We start from the raw sequence: 21,003 nt of genomic DNA, 5'->3' as shown, positions 1-21,003 counted from the left end.
TGGAGCTATCAGGTCTATCCTAGACCTCAGTGAGGAAGGCTCATCCGTGGATCTTTCTATCAATTCCTTAAAGGCAGAGATTGGGTCTTTGTAGCAGATGCCACTGGGGCAGTGACATAGCCTCTTGGCCCAGGGTTATTTCAGCTGCAACTGTGGTGCACACCCAGGCTCACCTTGTGCTGCCAGTGACCTCAAATGCACACTTGTACTTTCTGTGCCATGGCCTTGTATGAGACTGAGCTCCCTAGGCCTGGGGGCAAGCCGCAGTAAAAAAACGTGTGGGGAAATTCACTGTCCCGGGGAGGCTCTCCACCGATGGCCATCAGGAATCATCGGCGGATATGTGCTCCAGCCCCCCAACTTTCAGCCGAACAGTTCTGGGAGACGTCCCGTTCACTCCTCAGGAGGTCGCAGTAGGATCGAGCCCCCATGACTCACAGCGGCAAATTTAGTGATGCACCTCTGTGTTGACTGTTCCTCTTCCCTACCTCATTCTTCCCGTTTCCCCATGCCTGCTTCTTGGAGTCACCTTCTAAATAAACCATCTGCACCCAAGCCCTTCTCTTAGGCTGTGCTCTCCAGGGAATGCAAACTAAGACATTCTTCTTCATGTTGCGTTCACAGCCCTCAGCTCTTTTTACAGTACAGAGTAAATACACTCATTCCCTAGACAAGTATTTATGGAGAACACGCTGTGTATAGGCAGCTTGCTAAGTGAAGAAAGTCTCTTCATCAGGGGGCTTACGGGGGGGATGCAGGCAGTCCAGTAATTCATCAGTATAAGAGAGAATGATATGTTTTATGAAGTGAAATAGGGGATAGAGAGGGATTGGATTAGATTAAGTAGCTGGAGAAGGCCTTTCTGAGGAAGTGACATTTAAGCAGTGATCTGGCTAAGGAGAGGGAGTGAATCATGCAAAGCCATGGGGAGGAACTGTCCAGGCATGGAGACCACAGGTGCAAAGGCCCTGTGTTAGGAGCATGGTCTGCATATTAGAGGAGGAGGGGTACCAGCCTGGCTGGAGGGAGGGAGGGAGCACAGGCAGTGAGGTCAGAAGACAGGGCCAGAGGAAGCAGGACACTGGACATAACTCGGTGATTTGTTGAATAATAGAATCCTTTTATCCTCTGCCCTAGGCAGTGTTTTATGATGGGAAAGGCTCCGGTGTTGGCATCTGACAGCTCTGGATTTGAGGTCCAGCCTTGTTATTTAGATGGAGTGTGACCTTGGGCAACTTGCTTAAGACCTGTGACCTTTTTTGTTTGTTTGTTTTTCATTTATAAAATGGCAATCACAAAATCTACCTCATAGGATTTGTATCTGGTAGGACTCCTGGTTGCAAGTAACGGAAAACAAATAGAAACTAGCTTTGGCAGAGAAGGGAAACTACTGAGTCATGTATTTGAAATATCCAAGGGTATATCTAGCTTCAGACACAGCTGATCCAAGGCTTCAAGTGATGTCATCAGGACTTGGTCTCTGTCCCAGATGTTAGTCTGATTGATCAGGCCTGGGTCACTTGTTCATCTCGTGCTGGTCTCTGATATGGGATATCATGCCATTGATCACATGCCCATCTCTGAAGGAGGCAGGAGGCCATAGCTCCACCTAAATCATATAGACCGAAACTGGGGGAGAGCTGGCTTCCCGGTGGAAATCCGGCATGCTATACGTGGAAGGAGACAGATTTTAGAGCAGGTCAAACCTACAGATGTCCACCTGAGGGCTTGTATGAGGATGTGCTGGAAGTCCCTTAGCACAACACAGGCATATAGGGGCTCTCAGTAGATATCTGCTAGACCGCCATGGCCTTTTTTGGATCCCTTACATCTTTGGCAGTCCCTTCTCTCCAGTACCATGGGAGTCCTATGCACTCCTGAAAGAGATCATGCAGGAGGCAGCCTGATTTCCCAAAAGGAAGTTCTAATGACAAGTGCTAATGTTGGGGAGATGAGTGTGGATCCAGGCTTCAACCTCTGAAGTTTGGTTTCACAGAATTCCGCAAATACCTGCATGGCCAGCCCTATGCTGGGTACTGGTGACACAGAGGTAACCAAAATACAACTCTCACCAAAAGCATCTTACAGTCTGTAGGCAAATGTGTAGCAGGAAAACCACAGGCTTTGGATGACGAATGTCCTGGTTCTTGCCTTTTCTCTACCATTCTTCCTTGGTGGATCTTGTTAGGCAAGGCATTTAACCTTCTTTGTACCTAATCCCTCATTTGTAAACGTACAATTAACCTAATTCATTAGGTTGTATTGAATATTAATCAAGACAGGATTGCTTTGAATGTTTAATCAAGATAATTAAGTAAAAATGTCTAGCACTGCTGATGCCATGTAATAAGAGCTAAATAAACATTTTCTTCCCCTCTCTCCTTGACTGCCTACCTTTCTTCCTTCCTTCTTTTTAAAATTACTTCATTTTGCAAAAAATAGGGAAGGTTTTAGGGAGTTAGGTATTATGTAATGTTTCTAAAAGCAGCTGAATTTGACCACTAAAAATTTTGCCATCAGGCAAACTGATGAGACATGATGGGGATGAGGCAGCAAGGGCGAGGGAGCGCTAACATTGGTAAACCATTCATGTAGCAGGTATACTGCATCTATTACTTACTCCTTGCCCGGTTCTCTGCTCATCTGCTTTCCAGATGAAGAAGTGGTCTCTCACAGTTTAATCATCCATCCCTATGTAATATAGTTCATAAGTGTTGGAGCCTGGCTTCAAAACCAGGTATCATCTGCCCCCCAAACACACTCTCTTTTTTGTATCTCATATTGCCTCTCTCAATGAATGTGAGAATCGTCACACACTGGTTCTTCCGATTTAAAATAACATTGTTTTGGAAGAAGTGAACCAACTGCAGCTGAATGGTGTGAGGCCCTCAGAGATGCATTTTGTCACTGACAAGGTCTCAGAATGAATCTCTACATTTGTCCAAGTAAAGGAAAGGTGGGGAAATGCAGAGCCCTGCCTCGCCCTGGGCACTGCAGCAAAGAGCATCTGTAGGTTAGAGAGAGGCCAGGCCCAGAGTAGCTCTAAATCCCCTTGGCGTTTCTTGAAAAGAGTGTGGAGTCCCAGGCAGGGACCTTTCTCCCCACCTGGGCTAAATAACTCACTGCTCTGGCCCCTTCCATTTTGGAATTTCTTTGCTGCTTTTCTCCCAACCTGTTTTCAATTTGCTCTTGTGGCCAGCTTTGACTGTGACCTCAATTCAATCAGAAGCGAGAGAGAGAGAGAGAGGGAGAGAGAGAGAGAGAGAGGGAGAGAGAAAGAGAGAGGGAGAGAGAGGAGAAGGAGAGGGAAAACAAGGAGGAAGAGGATGGAGGGAGTGATGAAAGGGGAGGGAGGGAGAGAGAATTGAGGCAGGGGGTGGGGCCTGTAGAAAAATCGCTCTGTGCTTTGTTGGGTTGGTTCTGTAGCTTCAGCAGAATTGTGATTGACCTTTTCTGTGGATGGTAATGAGAGCAAGGCTCGAGTCTGAGTGGATAAAGAAATGTGTGTGAGGGTCTGGCCCAAGCCCACTCGGGTTACAGCCCCAGAAGAGCCATAATGGGGAACAGGCGCATTCCTGTACAGCGACTCCCAACTCCCTATCTGTTTTCAAGGAAAGAAAAACAGAAAAAGAATGTTAGAGTCTTGGACAGGCATGGGCGAGGCGGCAGTAGCAGCCTGGGTCCGGGAGGGTTCTGCCATGCGGCCATAACGACTTCCTAGAGAGGAGGGGACAGAAGTGGCCTGGGCAGAGTGTCCTAGTGGAAGGCGCATGGCGCTCAGAGGCAGAAGAGCTGGATTTGGGTTCTGGCCTCTGCCTGGGAGTAGCTTCGAAGCCTTGAATGGGGGTGTAACATTCCTGAGCCTCTATATCTCTATCAGGGAATGTGGCAGAGTTTTAGGATTCAAATATTTTAAGCAATAAAACTTTTAAGCCGAGATTTTTAAAACAGTTTTTATTTTCAACCTAAATAAAACATGGACTATTAGTATGTAAATTAGATCAAACTGGAGTTGATCTGGTTGAAGGTTAGTATAGGTATAGAGGAGACAGACTTCAGCACCCACCATATCTGCCATTTCTTCTTATCCCCAGAGTTCTAAATATTCTAATTCTCAAGCCACTGTTAGAATTTATTACATGTGTGAAGCCTATTGAACGTCTTCTGTCTCTCCTGGGCGTTCTGTCTTTCTCAGAGATTTCAAGTTTAAGAAGATGACAGGGTAGAGCTGTGTACCATGTACATACAGTGCCCGGCACATAGTAACTGTCCAGTAAATAAAGCTCACATTCGTGTTGAATAAAGTTGGTCACAAATTGAGGAGCACAGGCTCCTGGGGCAGCTTTGGAAGCTCTTCAGTTCTCAGTGATTTTATCTCAATACGCTGGCTGATATGAATTATCTCACAGGCCATAGGAGTTAAGAGACCAAGTTTTGTTCCAAGTCTACCTCCCACTTTGTGTATGGCCACAGACATGCCACTTTCTTTATCTGGGCTTTACTTTCATCACCTGGAAAAGGAACAATTTGGATAAAAATAATCTCTAAGGGTCCTTATATCTCCTCTGTTATGATGACACAATAATAACAAAAACAATAATGATAGCTGATATATTTTTTGAGCTCTTACTGTATACCAGACATTGTGCTAATAATTACAAATAGTTGTTATTTGTAAACAATATATATTAGATAGCATTATTATACCCATTTAACATATGATAAAATAGCTGTAGAGAGTCAAGGAACCTGTCCAAAGCAAGCTGTAAGTGGGGATGTACCAGGATTTAATTCTAGACAGTGTAAATGCAGAGCCCAACCTCTTAACCACTGCACTTTATTATTGTTCATTCAGTTATAGCGCTGCCAGACGTGGAACGTGGTATACTGTGGAACCGCAATACATGGGTTGAATTGCACTGGTTCACCTTTGTACATGGAGAAGCCCCCAGGCCTTTCTTAGTTCCCCCTCTGCTAGGAAAGGAAAGACAGTGAGCGTCGCTGCATTCACCTGTCCCCTTCTAGGTTGCATTTAAACCTTCTGGAATAGAGTGCCAAAAGAAGCAATCTTACAATTTACTTTATGGGTCTGTATTTAACAACCCTTCCTGTTGTCAGATTACAAGCTGTAGAAGGTCTTTTATTGTTTCATTTCCCAAGCCCATAGAGCTAAGAGAGTGGCATGAATTCAATCTCAAATTGAAAAGAATTGAGAAAGTTCCCTTTCTAACACTATCGTTTTTTTTTAAACATTCTCTAGGAGGCAGCATAACATAAAAGAAAAGGTATGGCTTTGGAATTAGGATGATATGGGTTCAAATCTCAGCTCTGTCTCTTCCTAAATTTGTGAGCTTGACTTCAGCTTTATAACAGAGATACTAACATTTAACTCATTAAGATTGAATGTTGTGAGGATTAAATGGGAAAAACAAAAGTTGCTACTAAAATATCAGTTTCCTTCATATTAACTCTTTTCATTTGAAGGTTATTATGTATATACAGTCCCATACAGAATTGGACACTAAATATCCTTATAATGTGCTTGATATGACTATTTATATACTCCACGTTATCCAGTTTCTTCACTTGAACTAAACCTATTATAAACCTTAGAACTGTGTGCCAGTCTTACTGACCAGACATATTTATGGGGCTTTTATCCATGGTCTAAATTATTCTGAAATGCATGGAAATATCTGGAAAACTATGTCCATTTGAAAATGAATGTCAACCATCTTTTGGCTTGAAGACAGTTAATTAATACAGGCCACAGGCATACTGAATTCCCTCACGAAGGGCCAACTCTTTCAATGGCTATCTGGAAACAAATTGAAAAGCAGACAGACATGTATCCAAGCTCAAAGAAAACAAATGCAAGCAGCCAGATGTGGAATCGTGAAAAACCAAGAGAAACAAAGCCCTCACTCCATCCAGTGAATAGTCCCATGTTTTTTCTCCTTTATTTTTCACCCCATACATTATTCTGCTTTGATACCTATTGGAAGACATTGTTGGTTTATGATTTTACTATGGAAGAAGCTTGACATAAGAGGCCTATAGAAGAAATAGGGATGCCAAAAATTGAGATAAAAGAAACATTGGGCTTCCCTGGTGGCGCAGTGGTTGAGAATCTGCCTGCTAATGCAGGGGACACGGGTTCGAGCCCTGGTCTGGGAAGATCCCACATGCCCCGGGGCAACTAGGTCCGTGAGCCACAACTGCTGAGCCTGCGCGTCTGGAGCCTGTGCTCCGCAACAGGAGAGGCCGCGATAGTGAGAGGCCCGCGCAACGCGATGAAGAGTGGCGCCTGCTTGCCGCAACTAGAGGAAGCCCTCGCACAGAAACGAAGACCCAACACAGCCAAAAAAATAAATAAATAATAATTAAAGGTGCTAATAATTTTTTTAAAAAAAGATGAAACTTACAACCTTTAAAAAAAAAAAAAAGAAACATTAAATTTACCTCTTCATTTTTTAATAGCAAAACCTCTGGTTCTAGACAGACTTTCTTCCTGGACTCAGCCTTTCTTTCTAGATTCCAGACCCATAAAAGAGTCATTGACCCCTTGCTACAGAAAGGAAAACTGAGACTTGAGAAGTTAAGGGACTTGTAATAAATGGGAGAACTCAAATTCAGTCCCAAGTCTGCCTGGCAATAGCAGCTGAACTTGTATGTCACTGACATTAGCCTGATCCAGACACTTGTTCTGGCATCTACATATCGAGTCTATGAACTGTCTTTGTAAAAAGCAGAAAACAAAAAACACTACTCATCAGATCTGCTTTGTTGGACCATAGGGACAAATACGTTTTAGAACTGTTGTCCGTCTGAATCCCAGGGCCATCTAGACAGTTCAGTCAGACACATGTCACATGGTTCACTTGTGAGTGAAGGATGAAACCCTTCTTTACAAGACCAAAAGGAAGTGATCTGTGAATTCTGTCCACTCAGTTCCCTGGTAGAGAAGCACCGTGTCTTCTCAGACACTCGGCCAACATTATTGTTTCATGATGGTACCATCACGTTGGATTGTCCTTAATCCCAAGTAGAGAGAAGATAGTTAACAGATGTTCTCCTCCTGTTTATTACTGAGAATCTAAGCGAGGAGAGACTGCAAGGCCCTCCATATCAGGCATGAAGAAGAACAAGGAATCAACAGTTGGGAGGCCTCATATCATTTCATATCGTGTGGTATACAATACCTCACGTGCCTCTAAAATCATCCTGTTTTAGAACTGGAAAGGAACTTAGAGGCCATTTAGTCTGGCTCATTTACTTTATTTTTAAGTAAGTTTTATTGATTTTTTTTTTCTTGCTACAAAAGCAATACATGTTCCTTGTAGATAATTTTAAAAAAGAGAGATAAGCAAAAATAAGAGAGAAAAAGTACCCATTATCTAACTTTCCAGACAAAGCCACTATTATTCATTTGCTATATTTTATTCCTTCTTTTTCTAGATAGATACATGTGTAAAATGTCCACCAAAATTATTCTGTAATAGTGTAACCTATCTTTTTAAACTTACTATGCCATGAATATCCTTTCAAATAACTTCATATTTTTCCACAATATTATTTTAATGGCTATAAAATATTCCATTGCATCATTGAACTATAATTGATATTACTGTTTTGATATCATTGAACATTTAGTTGTTTTAAAATGCTTGCTAGTTTAAATAGTACCGCAGTGTTTACCCTCATAACTTAATCTTTGTGCACATCTATGTTATTTTATTTTGTCAGAAATCCTAACAGTGACTCTAGCACCTTCACTCTACAGAGGAGAAAGCTAGAGTACAGAGATGAGAATTTAGTTCTCCAAAGCTATACAGCAAATGCTTCACAAAGCTAAGACTAGATCCCAAGATCCCAGATGTTCAGTTATTCTTTCTAGTCTTCATCTCGTCTTCTTTATTAGCTCTGTTTCTAGTAAACTTCAGCAGCCTCCTAAAATCCAATGGCTAGACTGACTTTTAGAAATCATGGGGTTCGGGGCACTTTCTCTTCTGTTGTCCCTTCCTATCTCATGACCTTCATCACTAATCAGTCATGGAACTCTTTCCCCCTTAGCTGGACCAGTCTCTGCCCATCTCAACATGACACTCCCTGAATCCAGTACCAGTGCGTAAGAGTGACCGTATGACATGAGACCTATTTTACATCCTTAGTCCAACTCCTTCATCGTACAAGGAAGGAAACAGCAATTCCAAGGAGGCTTACTTAAGGAGTTAAGAGGAAGTTAGTGGCAGTGACAAGGCCAGAATAGTTATTCTAGACAGAAAGCCCTGTCCTCCTGTTGCATTTTCATGCATTTTTATTACACAGTAATTTACCTCATTTGAGCTTTGCTACAATCTTATAAAGGTAGGTATTAGTATCTCCACTTCACAATTGAGAAAATTCAGGCATAAATTTAAAAACGAGTCATCAGGAGTAGACACTGATCTGTGTCATTTTCGTATCCTGTGCTTGTTCCGTCCATTAATCCTCTTAATAATGGTATCCAGACATTTGATGGGTTTGGACAATAGCAGGAATGTCTGCTCACCAAGGCCTGAGCTGGGGAGCTCATCTTTCTTTGTCTCCCTCCAGGAGAATTCCTGAGTTTTGCCGATGACTTACTCTCTGGCCTGGGTACATCTTGTGTAGCAGCTGGTCGAAGCCATGGAGAGGTCCCTGAAGTCAGTATCTACTCCGTCATCTTCAAGTGTCTGGAGCCCGACGGTCTCTACAAGTAAGACATACTTTGTGTGTGGGGAGTGTGAAGCAGACAGGACAATTTTAAGTCTGGGAGGCAAGGCATGAGTAATCTGTTCAGGCCAGCCGAATGGTTTATAGGCCACTCTGTGTGTGCACCTTAATATGCTAAGGCTTAGAAGTGTCCATTGGAGACGTATGGCCACAGTGAGTCACAGAATCATACAAGGTTAGTGCTAAAGGGTCCATGGAGGCCAGTAACTTAAAACCATCCCTCCTACTGATGAAGAATCTGCAACCCAAAGAGGGAAAGTGGCAAGTTAGCAAGGAAGGCTGTGACAGGAGTCCCTGCCTGGTGTTCTTTTCTCAATTCCATGATATTTCCTCTGAAAAATGTTAGATTAGCATATCAGAAGTGTATACGTATATGTAGTATATATACATATAATTTTTTAATTAGTAGATTCATCCAGTCCCTTAGTAATAGTGTCATCATCACTCTTTCATAGAGTAGATTAGAGTCATTGCATCCAAATTTCTGGAGATGCAAAGGAAGTCATGCTGAGACTCATCTGTTCATCTCAGAGGGAAAAGGGGCTCATTTTTTCTCTGTTTCCCAACTCAGTGAGTGTTGCCACATTCGGATGCAACCATCATAAGCTATAACATACAGTTCTAGCAACCAGCTCTCTTCATTCTCTAATTATGAAACCATAGGCCGCCTCCCTTACTAATCTAGAAAGCTGCAGTTGTTGACAAGGTGGGCATTGTTTTTTTTTTTTCTTTTTAACATCTTTATTGGAGTATAATTGCTTTACAATGGTGTGTTGGTTTCTGCTGTATAACAAAGTGAATCAGCTATACATGTACATATATCCCCATATCTCCTCCCTCTTGTGTCTCCCTCCCACCCCTCTGGGTGGACACAAAGCACCGAGCTGATCTCCCTGTGCTATGCGGCTGCTTCCCACTAGCTATCTATTTTACATTTGGTAGTGTATATATGTCCATGCCACTCTTTCACTTTGTCCCAGCTTACCCTTCCCCCTCCCTGTGTCCTCAAGTCCATTTTCTACATCTGTGTCTTTATTCCTGCCCTGCCCCTGGGTTCTTCAGAACCATTTTTTTTTTTCGATTCCATATATATGTGTTAGCATACGGTATTTGTTTTTCTCTTTCTGACTTACTTCACTCTGTATGACAGACTCTAGGTCCATCCACCTCACTACAAATAACTCAATTTTGTTTCTTTTTATGGCTGAGTAATATGCCATTGTATATATGTGCTACATCTTCTTTATCCATTCATCTGTTGATGGACACTTAGGTTGCTTCCATGTCCTGGCTATTGTAAATAGAGCTGCAATGAACATTGTGGTACATGCCTCTTTTTGAATTATGGTTTTCTCAGGGTATAAGGTAGGCATTGTTGACCAAATAATTATTCAGCTCATTCATTTTTTTCTTTTATTCATTGATTCATTCACTTATCCATCCATCTATCCAACCATTTATCCATCTCTCCATCGATCCATTCCATTCATCTATTTGTTCACTCTTATACTCCATCATTCATTCACTTATTTATTCATCAATTCTTTCATTCATTCACATTTTTATTTACTCATTTGTAACTCATTTACTTATTCAGCAGACATTGTCTGAAGATTTCCTATGTCTTGGTACTGTGCTAGAATGCAAGTATAAATGTGCCTAAGACAAAGTTTCTATCCTCAGGTAACTTATAACTTAATGGTAGTAGGGAAGACCACAGGCTGTGGATTCAAATCCGGCTATGACATATTTAGTTGTGTAGCCTTAGATAAGTCGCTTTACCTCTATGAGCCTCAGTAAAAGAGAAATAATAAAACCCAGGTTGCAGAGTTGCATGAGAATTAAACCAGGAGCAACCTAGCATAGTATCTAAGTATGTGCTCAGTAAATATTAGCCCCTTCACAATCTGTAAATCTCCCTCACCTCCAAAACACATCCTATCCCCACTTCCTCTGGAAGACCATGACTTTTCTGAAGACCATGGGGCTCTTTTGAACATGTGACATATTCAGGCTCATTGGTAACACCCAATGCGTTCACGTACCAAACTCAGGAATATCACCGTAAGATGGAAATCAGGGCTTCTGACTCTGGCTTTGCCACTGACTATCTCATAGATGTTAGGGCCCAAGTTTTATTTTATACAGAAGGGCAAAATCAGTTGGGGACAGTGAGAGCTCTAGGAATGGAATCCCAGAAATACAATATGCTATCAGGTGTCTTCCAGCGGGACATGTGGGCAAACTTCACAGAGGCGATAGCATTTACCTCAGGCCTTCAATAATGATTTGGTGTTTAGATCTTGGGAGCAAGAGTCTATAGCCTCTCAATCAGTAAGCTCTGACACCAACCCCTTGGGCTTTAGGGTCACTGCATCTATGAATCACAAATATGTGACTAGATTATGAGCTGTATGATCCTCTCCAACCCTAAAGACTATGATCAAATGAAGAAAACAGCATTTTTGAAAGATTGCCTATGGCTGGCTTCTGGATCTTCTGTCCCTCATTGAGGGCATAGACTGGAGGCAGACAGAGCTGGGTTCAGATCTCCACCCTGCGCTTTATCAGCTTGGCATTGAGTGAGCTTCTCAACCTTCCAGCCTCCATTTCCTCCTTTGTGAATATGTAGGTAATACGGTGTCTGGCTCACTGGGACCCCAAGAGGTTTGATGAGCTCATAATGCACAGAAGTTCTTCACTTTGTCACAAGCCCCCAGTAGGAGAGTGAGAAGTGTTAGCTGTTATCACCGTTGCTCTCGTTGCCCTTGCTGTAGTAATAATTAATTTCAACTCCCTCCGCCTCCATTCTCCAACTGCTGGGAGAGACAGCATCTAGCAGAGAGGGACCGAGCCCTGGCAGGTGATTCCTGTCTGCTGAGACACAAGTAGTAACCCTGTCTCTGGGTGACATTGTGGGGACTTGGCGTTAGCCAGGCTGGAATCCCACAGGCCCATTATGTAGAAAGCAGTGAAATGTTTTATGGAACCCCGAAAGCAATTAACACTTAGAGCTGACAAATCAGCTGCCATCCTTTAGATAGAAGTGATGAGCGCTTTCCCTCGCCTCTTCTTTTCCTCACTGACACACACACACACACACACACACACACACACACCCATCTCCTTCCCACCTCTTGAAGCAAGAACATCCTTTCTTCTCCTGTCCTTCCTGGAAACGTGCTTGTCACGAGCCTGTCATCCCTAACTCTGAACACTTCTCTATTTTATTTTTGAAATCGATTTTATTAATGGCCCTGGGACCTGGGCACTCTGACAAGGAGCCAGGGAGTTGTTTGGACCCGTCTCTTATCCCACTGGCGGCTCTCCTTCCCTGAAGTCTGACCGATTCGGTCTCAAATTTTAAAATAGTTCCAGTGTCAGTTCTTGGGGGTTTTCATTTTCTGCTTGCTTGTTTCTTACCAAAATTAGTTTTCTTCTTCTTGGGCCAAAAAGGCCATGTGTGGCAGTGGAAAGAGCGCAGGCTTTGGAGACAAGCGGAGCTGGGTGCAAATCCTGATTCTGCTGAGTACTCACGACCTGCCCTGGGGCAAGTCATTTTTCCACTGCTCTATGCAACAGCTTCTCCCGCTGGGAAAGGGGGGCTGGTAATCTTTCCATTCTCGTAGAGTTATAGGGAAGAGCATTAAGTAAGAAACTCCACGAACGGTTTATCAGAATGCATGGCATACGGGAGGTCTGCAGGAAATGTTAGTTACTTTCGCTTCTTCCTGTTTCATTCTCCTTGACTCAGTTGATGGTTTTCAGGGTCTCTTTTTTCCAAGGACAATCCCAGAAGAGCTATTCTCTATGAGGCAGGTTGGGGTCCCACTAGCCCTGAAAAGAATGAGTACCCAGGATCATTTGGGCAGAAATAGGATGAAAAGAGAGCATGGTCCAGACCCCTGAGTTTTAATTAAGCACAGCTGGGCACCAAACCTTCCATCCATGCTGCCAGAAGGTGTGATGGAAGGATTCAGGTGACACAGGCATGGAGGTGCAGTCTCTCAGGCAGAAAGTCTGGGTTCACATCCCACTAATGCCACTCCTGCCTCTGGAACCTTGGGCAGAATGTTCACATCCTCTCCTTGTTTCACAAGTTCAGGATCTTCAAAATGAAGATGCATTAGATCCACACCAGCTTGAGAGTTCTGGGAATGCGTACTTCTGCCGTGGGAATTTTTTCTCATTCTCTCTCTTCTCCTCCTGGGCTCTTGCCCTTCCAACTTCACCTTTGTTTTACCCTATCGTACCTCTCTGCATCTCTGTCCGTCTCCCCTTTCCTTTTATTCCCTCTCTTGTGTGAGTATTCTCTACATAGCTCACTGTCTTTGTCTGTCTGCCATTCTCCAATCATTCCTTCTTTGCCTTCCTATCTGTTAATCTCTTAATTTCTGTTTCTCTGTCCTGTTTCTTATTTGAGTTTTGGTTCCTCCTTCTCTCTCTCTCTGAATCGGGCCCCCCTTGATCCCCACTCCCTCTCTTCACCCCACCTAGGAAGGCAAATTGCTTTTGCAGCCCCTCTATCCATGTAATTTTACACAGCACCGCCGAGTTGAGACCAGTTGGAGGAGTGAAAGTCAAGGCTGATTCTCTCGTCCTAAGCTCACCCTGGTGTAACAAAACAGAAACATCAGCACTTGGGCCTGTTTAAATTGAATTTCCTTGTTTGTTTCATTTGTTTTACTTCTGAATGAAAACAAACAAAGAACAGCAGAGGGAGAGGGTCCGCAGACGTTCTGACGGTGTGACCAGCTCCTGCACCTTTGGGTTTTTGGAGTCCGGGGGTAAATAACCCTGAGCAGGAACCTCCACTCAAGGTGGAAGGGTCAGCCCAGGCTGGACACTCACCATCCCTGCCCTTGCCTGGCTGGAGGCCTAGACACCCTTTTTGTCGCCACTCCCCAATTTCCTATTGTCCAAGGTAATTAGCCTCTGTCTTGTCTTGGCTGCCTTGCCTTTCTCTGATCGTGGACGACTGCCAAAGTGTCCTGCGCAAACACACAGCAGCAGCCAGGCCTAATTCCTGGGGTGGGAGCTCATTCCCACACATTCAGAGGCTTGCTCCAGGCCCGCCCTCACCTCCTTGGCCTCAGCTCTGTGAAAGGAACGCCAAGGGAGCCTGCGTCCTGCAACCACGTGCCAACATCCATGGTGCGACCAGAGGCTCAGGGGAAATGTTCCTTCTTATCAGGGGTGGCTGGAGTTGGAGGAGAGGAGTACAAGGAAAACCAAGGCCCTGGAGGAGGGAAGAGCCTGAGGTCAGGAGTCAGACAGCAGTTCCCACGCTTGTTCCCAGCGAGACCTGGGCCCAGTTCCTCCTGCTCCTCTGGCCTTGATGTTCTCATCTGTGAAATGGAAAAGTTAAACTCAGTGAGCTCTCTGACTTGCACACTGAGGTAGAGATGGAGACTCCAGACCAGTGTCCTGATTCTCAGTGCCCCCAGTACTTCCTGGATACCAGGAGTGTAGTGATGATAATAGTTTATTGAGCACTCACTATGTGTCAGGAACAGTGCTTAAGGATGTTACATGTGCTATCTCATTTCATCCTCACCATAACTCTAGGGATCTGGTGTCATCATCATCATCATGTTTCATCTCACAGAGGGAAAAACTGGGACTTAAAGAAGTAAACATTTTGCCCAAAGTCACAGGATAAAAAGCGATAGAGCTGAGAGTCATACCCAAGCTGACCCACCCTTCCCTTCCCCCACATACTGCCCCTGTCCTCGTCCACTCACACATGTGGAGTTGTCAGAAGTACCTGGTAGGAATAGTGGAAGAGTGGAAGAGGGCCTTCTAACTGCAAGCAAACGTTTGCAATGGAAAGAACATTGGGGACAAGAAGACCCAGATCCTCAGGAAAGGTACTTCACACCTCATCTTTCTCATCTGTAAAATGGAGCTAATTCATTCATCCATGAAATGGAGCTAATTAATTATACCTCCCCAAGTTTTTGCAAAGATTAAACTGGATAGTATATGAGAAAGTGCTTTGAATTTGTCCTAAGATTGTGTGCACATGAAAAGTTATGATCACTCTGTCAAGAAAAGCAGCCAAGGGACGGGCAATAGATATCTTGAGTCCACATCCCTTCCCACAGCCCACCACAATATACCTATTTTTAAGTTAGGCCTTTGAAATCAGACAGAGGTGAGTTTTTACCTTGGTTCCAATACCTGCGCTGTGTGGCCTTGGGCAAATTTCTTAACCTCTCTGAGTTTTAATTTTGTCAACTTTAAAATGGAATCATAACAGGGCCTATTTCATAGGATTGTGGGGATTCGATGAACTGAAACATGTAAAGAGCACAAGAGAGTGTCTAGCTCATTGTCAGTACTTAATAAATGATGAGAGGGGGAAGGATAACCACTGTTATTACTCTTTGTGATTATATACTTTACCTAAGCATCGGGCCTGGGGTTGCCACTGTTGGCCACTGTGTTCTCAGCATTCCAGTTGGGAGAGCAAGTTAATCCTTCATCTGGCACTGATTCCTTTACTCATCACTCCCTAGGCACACTTGCTAGAATGTACTAGAATGTACCTTCCTTAAGGTCTTTGCTTTTACTGTTCTTTCCCCAGGATAGCCTTCTCCTGGCTCTTCCCATGATCAGTACCTTATTCTCCTTCAGGTCTAGGATTAAATGTCATTTCCTTAGAAAGGCCTTCTTTGACCACATTATCTACAACAGATAACACCTGCTATACACACAGACGCATAAAGCCGTGGCACTTACTAAAGCTGTAGTGATTCAGTATCTAATTTATTGGTTTGTTGTCTGTCTTTTCACACTAAACCGTCAGCTGTGTAGAGCAGGGTCTATGTCGGCCTTCATCATCCTGTATTGCCTAGAACAGTGTCTGATGCCAGTAAAGAATCCAGTAAATAGTTGTTGAATGATTTGAACAAATTTCTAAGTCAGTGCAGAAATCTGGAGATACTGACTTCTCCCCTTCACTCACTCACTATCTCTAACTCACTTTCTCACCAAGTATTCAGGAGACAGCCACTGTGTGTCCAGCTGTGGTCTGGTACCATATCCCTATACCTATCTCTAGGTTTCTATGTCTCTATATCTATCTATCTACCTATCTATCCATCTATCTACCTATCTTAAATCTTACCTAATTTAATCCTGAAAACAACTCTCTAAGGCAGTGACTGTTATTCTTGTCCAACAGATTAGGCTATTAAGGCACAGAGAGGTTAGATAAGTTGACCAGAGCCTCAAGGCTAGTAAATGGAGAAGATACCATTTGAATTCAGCCAACTTATTTCCAGAGCTTGAACTTGAAATTACCACACTAGTTTATGAGAAGAATTGGACATGTAGAAGTGACAAGGTTCAGGGGTGGAAGCTGTTTAAAGGGATCTTTTGTGCAGAGATCCATACTCAGATGAGCTGGAAACACTACGGAAAACAGATTTTGAGTCCTGACACCAAAAGCTACATGACTCCCACTGAACTCCAGACTTCTCCCTGCCTCTGCGATCCTGGTGATGCCACGTAAACAGTTGAGCCCTGAGTCTGCACAAGGACCCCTGCTCTTCCTGGGGATGTACTCCCAATGCCATTCTTGAGATGCCCAGTATCTCCAGCTCTCATCTGCTGAGTTGTTTCCCAACGTCCCCAGTCTGCCATGTGTTTCTGCAAACAAGTCCAGGCTCCCTGCCCCAAAATACTATTCCAAAAGCCCAGGGGGCCTTGACACCTTGGATGGAGCGTTGCTGGGCCCCCCATCACCTCCAGGAACCCCCCACCCACTGCCCGGGCAGAGCCAGGGCAGCACATCGAAGAAGCAGCCAGGGCCACCGCCACGGATACTATAATTACATATTAGATGGAATCCCAAAGTTTCCTTTTATTTACATTCCTACCCTACCCTCTTCATTTCCTCTCTTTGTGCCAAGAATCAGCACAGAATTTACGGGAAAAAGCACGAAAGTCATCAGGAGCGCTTCAGGTCTGGCGTTTATGAATGCTTGCCCAGATGAAGGGAGGCGAGAGACTGGGGGGTCATCCTGCGTCTGGCCCTAAGCAGCTATGAAGCCTTGGACAAGGAGTTTCCATTTTGGAGGCCTGTGTTTCTCCCTCTGTAGAAGAGGGATCTAATGGGGCCATCCCAAAGAATGTTTCGTGAATTCAGATGAATTCGGAGGCTGTGTATCTCAGGAGATAATGGAGGCAAGGATTTGGACTCCAACCCCTGGCGATCAGAGAGGGAAAGGTTGGAGTCCGGGCGGAAGAGTATCATTCAGCTTAAGGCTCCATGCTTCTTCCCTCTTCCAGCTTCAGTTGACCCCGTCTATGCAGTGGGCCTCTTGAGCCAAGTCCCAGCGTGACCGGGCCAGCTTCTCGGGGGACTTTCAGCTCCTGGGAGGAAGGAGATATGCACAGAGGAAGCCTTCCATGCTGACCGGGGCCTGGGCTGTAGCCTCTGAGAGCTGAGGCTGAGGCCCAAGGTTGATCCAGGACACAGAAGGGAAAGAAGCCAGGACGGGCCTGACAATTCCTGCCTCGCTCTTTACTGGCTTTTTCTCCCCACTGTGAAACTTTCTCAGTCCTTTTTTTTCTCTTCAACCCTCTCTCCCTCCCACAGCCTTCTTCCCTCCTTCCATCCTCCCTCCCTCCCTCCCTTCCTTCCTCTTTTCTTCCCCCCCTTCCTCTCTCCCTTCCTCTCTCCCTGAGTCCCCTCCTGTTTTTCTAACATCTCTCCTCTCCCCCACCCCCGCCGCCCCTTTTTGTCCATTTCTTATTGTTTCTGACTCTTCTTTCCCTCTCTTTCTTCCCGTCCCGTCCTTGCTCTCCCTCTGCTCTGGGCAGGGATGCTGCCTTTCTCTCAGCACTCTGACTTCTTGTCTGTCTGTCTGTCTGTCTCAGTTTTTTGTGTCTGTGTCTCCTTCTCTCATACTTGCTCTCTCTGTATCTGTACATCCTTCCTCTTTCTCCTTTTCTTATCACTTCTTAGTCTCTGCCTTTCTTGGTCCCATGATCTCTCTTCTTCCATGTTCCTGTGCGTTATCCACCCGCTCTACCCCTCCTACCACAGCCTAAGAACAAAGGTCTGGACCTATTATATGACACTGGGGTGAGCAGCCAGTTGGGTGTGGCCAAGGGTCCCAGAGCTCAGCAGGGGCCGGGCGCCTCTGATGTCCCATAACCCAGATGGAATGTGAACTTTCTCTGGCTGCGGTGCCCTGTCCTACTGGTCAGGGGGTGGGGTGACGGGGGGCAGCCTAGCTACTCAAGACTCAATTCCATCTAGCGTCAGGTCACACTAACCTCTCCAAAGTGTTCAGTTGGGGCCCCAGAGAGGGAAAGAACTGTCCTCAAGCCAGAAGCAAATACAGCCGTGAGTCCCAAGCCAAGAGAGACTCGTAGAGGAAAAATAATGCTGTTTTTCAGCCGACAGACAGTGAGGCTCCTAAAACCTGCTGGGGACTCTCAGGCAGGCTGTTCTTTCCTCAAACTGCATCAGGATTTCATCCAGGAATGGGACGCCAGCCAGGCTTCTAGAGGGACAGGGCACAGACTGCTTGTGCAAACTCGTGGAGGGTGGAGAGATGGGGACCTGAGGCCGTGCTGGGGAGCTAGGCCTTGAACGCCGGGCATAGGAGCTGGACTTGGTCCTGCAGGCAGTGGGGAGCCAAGAAAAGCTGTTGAGCAGGCCCAGGCTATATTTAAACCTGTGTTTTTGGTGACGACCCTGACTGGGGTGTGGAGAACAGGCTGGGTTGAGTTGAGAGACAGTGAGGCCATTTGGTGCAAGTAAAGGCGAGGTCCTCACACATTGGGGATCCAGTGATTTGGTGCCCTGAGTAGGGCATGTGCTGGGCCGAAGTGCAGCAGCATGGGCTCAGCTCAGTTCTGGAAACATCCAGAAGCAGCTTTTCCTCTTCTTAACAACTGGTGGCTGTGCCGAGCACTCAGGAAAAGGACATGTGTGTTGGGTATCCACAGTGTGCCTTGTACTAAGCTAGTCACTTGGGGTTCAGAACTAACCAAGCCGAACAAGGTCTCTGCCCTCATGGAGCTCACAGTCGTGGTGGGGAGGCAGAGGAGACTAGCTCTGTGATGCTTCACGTCACGCTCTGCTGGGAAAGACCGGGGGCTGTGGAAATATCAAGGAAGGGTCGCTAACCCAGACGGGTCTAGTGCAGGGCTATTTTGCAGAACTACTGTGAAGTCTTCCTGCAGAAGTAAGAGGACGTGTTGCCCTGGGTTGAATAGCATCCCCCCCAGAATTCATGACTACCTGAAACCTCAGAATGTGACCTTCCTTGGAAATAGAGTCTTTGAAAATGTAATGAACTAAGGATCAAGATGAGATTTAACTGTAATTAGGTTGGTTCCTAAGTCCAATATAATATAGTGGCTGGTGTCACTCTAAGAGGAAAAGACACACAGAGAGAAGAAGGCCACGTGAAGATAAAGGTGGGGATTAGAGTTATGTTACCACAAGCCAAAGAACACCTGGGGCCCTCAGAAGCCGGAAGAGGCAAGGAAGGATTCTTCCCAAGAGCCCTCAGTGGGGGAGCCTGGCCCTGCCGACACCTTGATTTCAGACTCCTGGCCTCCAGAACTGTGAGATAATACGTTTCTGTTGTTTTAAGCCACTATGTTTGTGGTAATATGTTATGGCAGCTACAGGAAACTCATACAGGGGTTTCAGGCAGAGGGTAGATTATGAGAAGCCTGGAAACTGAGAGACAGCATGATGAGGCAGAGAGTAGATCTGGAGTCAGGAGGGCGAGGGGAAGTAAGAGAGCTGGGCCTACTGAGCAGGCGAGGGCCTCGCCAGCCGTGTTGGAGCCCCGAGGGCAGCGTGGGAAAGATTCAGTGGAGGATGGTGTGAACGAGCCTCAGGGCTGCAAGGAGAGTTGGCTTGCAAGGGGGAAGACTAAACATCTGAACAATGTCCAGAGGAGAGGAAGCAGGTCAGCAAGGACCCTAGAAACGATGCCCCTGGGGAACATTTCAGGGGCCTGGACGGTTTGTTCAAGTTAAGAGAGGACCCAGGAGGATGGCCCACCGTCTTCAGCCCCCTGTAGAGCCACACAGGTAGCAGAGGCACAGCTGTGTTCACTCTGACCCCGGGGAGCAGGATGAGGCGAAGGGCTGCGAGGAAGGCCAATTTCAGGTCACTGTCAAGAAACATTCCAGTGCTGGCCCTCAGTGGGCTGCTAATCTCAGGGGATGGTAAACCCCACGCTTGGGGAGCAGGAAGCTGAGGGAGATGGAACAAACTCTCGGCAGGGCTTTATAAGGAGGAACTGGCAAGTGACATTAATGGGTCAGTGTGACCAGATGCTTGATAGCAGGGAGCAGTGGGGACAGTGGTAAACGAGAAATGGAGCAGAGAATTCTTAGCTCCGGCTAATCACTACTATGTGAGAACGTCAGCCGTACACCTAGGCTTAAATGAAATCTCTTAATTAGTACTTGCTGGAAACCCATTTAATACTAGTCATATAAACCAATTTTGTAGGTCACAATTAGCCTGCAGGTTATTAATTTAAAATCTCGAATCTAAGTTAACTCTCTCAGTATATAGATAAGGGAGCCCAGAGAGAGAGGCCCAGAGAGAGCCATAGGCTTCACAGTGAAGGCAGAACCAGGATTAGCACACAGGGGTCCTGACCCTCAATCCACGGCTCTTACCAGCAGGCCTTGACCCCCTGCCTTTTACCTCGGGGGTGCTTTGGTAGGGGGAAGGCACAGAGACATCTCAGCGTGGAGAGGAGTTCCCAGGATGGGGTCACAAGCCACACTAGGCTCTGTGCCCAGCTATACTGCCCATCAGCCAGGGGCCTTGGAAAAAGAGCGTCCTCTTCCTGAACTTCAGTTTCTTCCTCATCACAGTGAGGGGACTGGATGGCAGAGTCCCTTCCTTCTCTGACCTTTTAGGACTCTGGGAACTCCTGAAATAGGAATGGACCCACACTCAAAGCCAGGCCTCTCCCTGCTCGCATTATCTTGGCTGTGGGTCCAACACCACATGCTGAGGGCCTACCCCCCCCCACACACACACTTCTAAACTCCCACCTCCATCTGTGAAGGAGACTGTTGCTGTGAGCAGTCTTGAGGTCATCACTGGAAAGGTGTTAACAGACTACAGGAGATCACCATGAATGATGTGCAGAAACTCAGAGGCAAGACAGAATCCAGATTTCTGGCATTTTTCCTTTTGCTTTATTCTCCTTTCCCCCAAGGACAGATTCCCCCATGTACCAACAACCC

The 21,003-nt window shown here is 45.6% G+C and overlaps 1 protein-coding gene across 3 annotated transcripts in view; it reads left to right on the top strand.

Moving 5' to 3' along the window:
• The window catches only part of ASTN2 (astrotactin 2), a 913,616-nt gene that overhangs the window by 850,360 nt on the left and 42,253 nt on the right, over positions 1–21,003 (top strand). For all 3 annotated transcript variants that reach the window (XM_057548646.1, XM_057548645.1, XM_028165454.2), the window contains one exon: positions 8,596–8,737. In XM_057548646.1, coding sequence (XP_057404629.1) covers positions 8,596–8,737 — 142 coding nt within the window. The remainder of the gene's footprint in view (positions 1–8,595; positions 8,738–21,003) is intronic.

This window comes from Balaenoptera acutorostrata, chromosome 6, assembly GCF_949987535.1.
Source record: "Balaenoptera acutorostrata chromosome 6, mBalAcu1.1, whole genome shotgun sequence".
Lineage (NCBI taxonomy): Eukaryota > Metazoa > Chordata > Mammalia > Artiodactyla > Balaenopteridae > Balaenoptera > Balaenoptera acutorostrata.
Note: the sequence above shows the minus strand (reverse complement) of the source record. Positions and strands in the feature narration are given on the sequence as shown.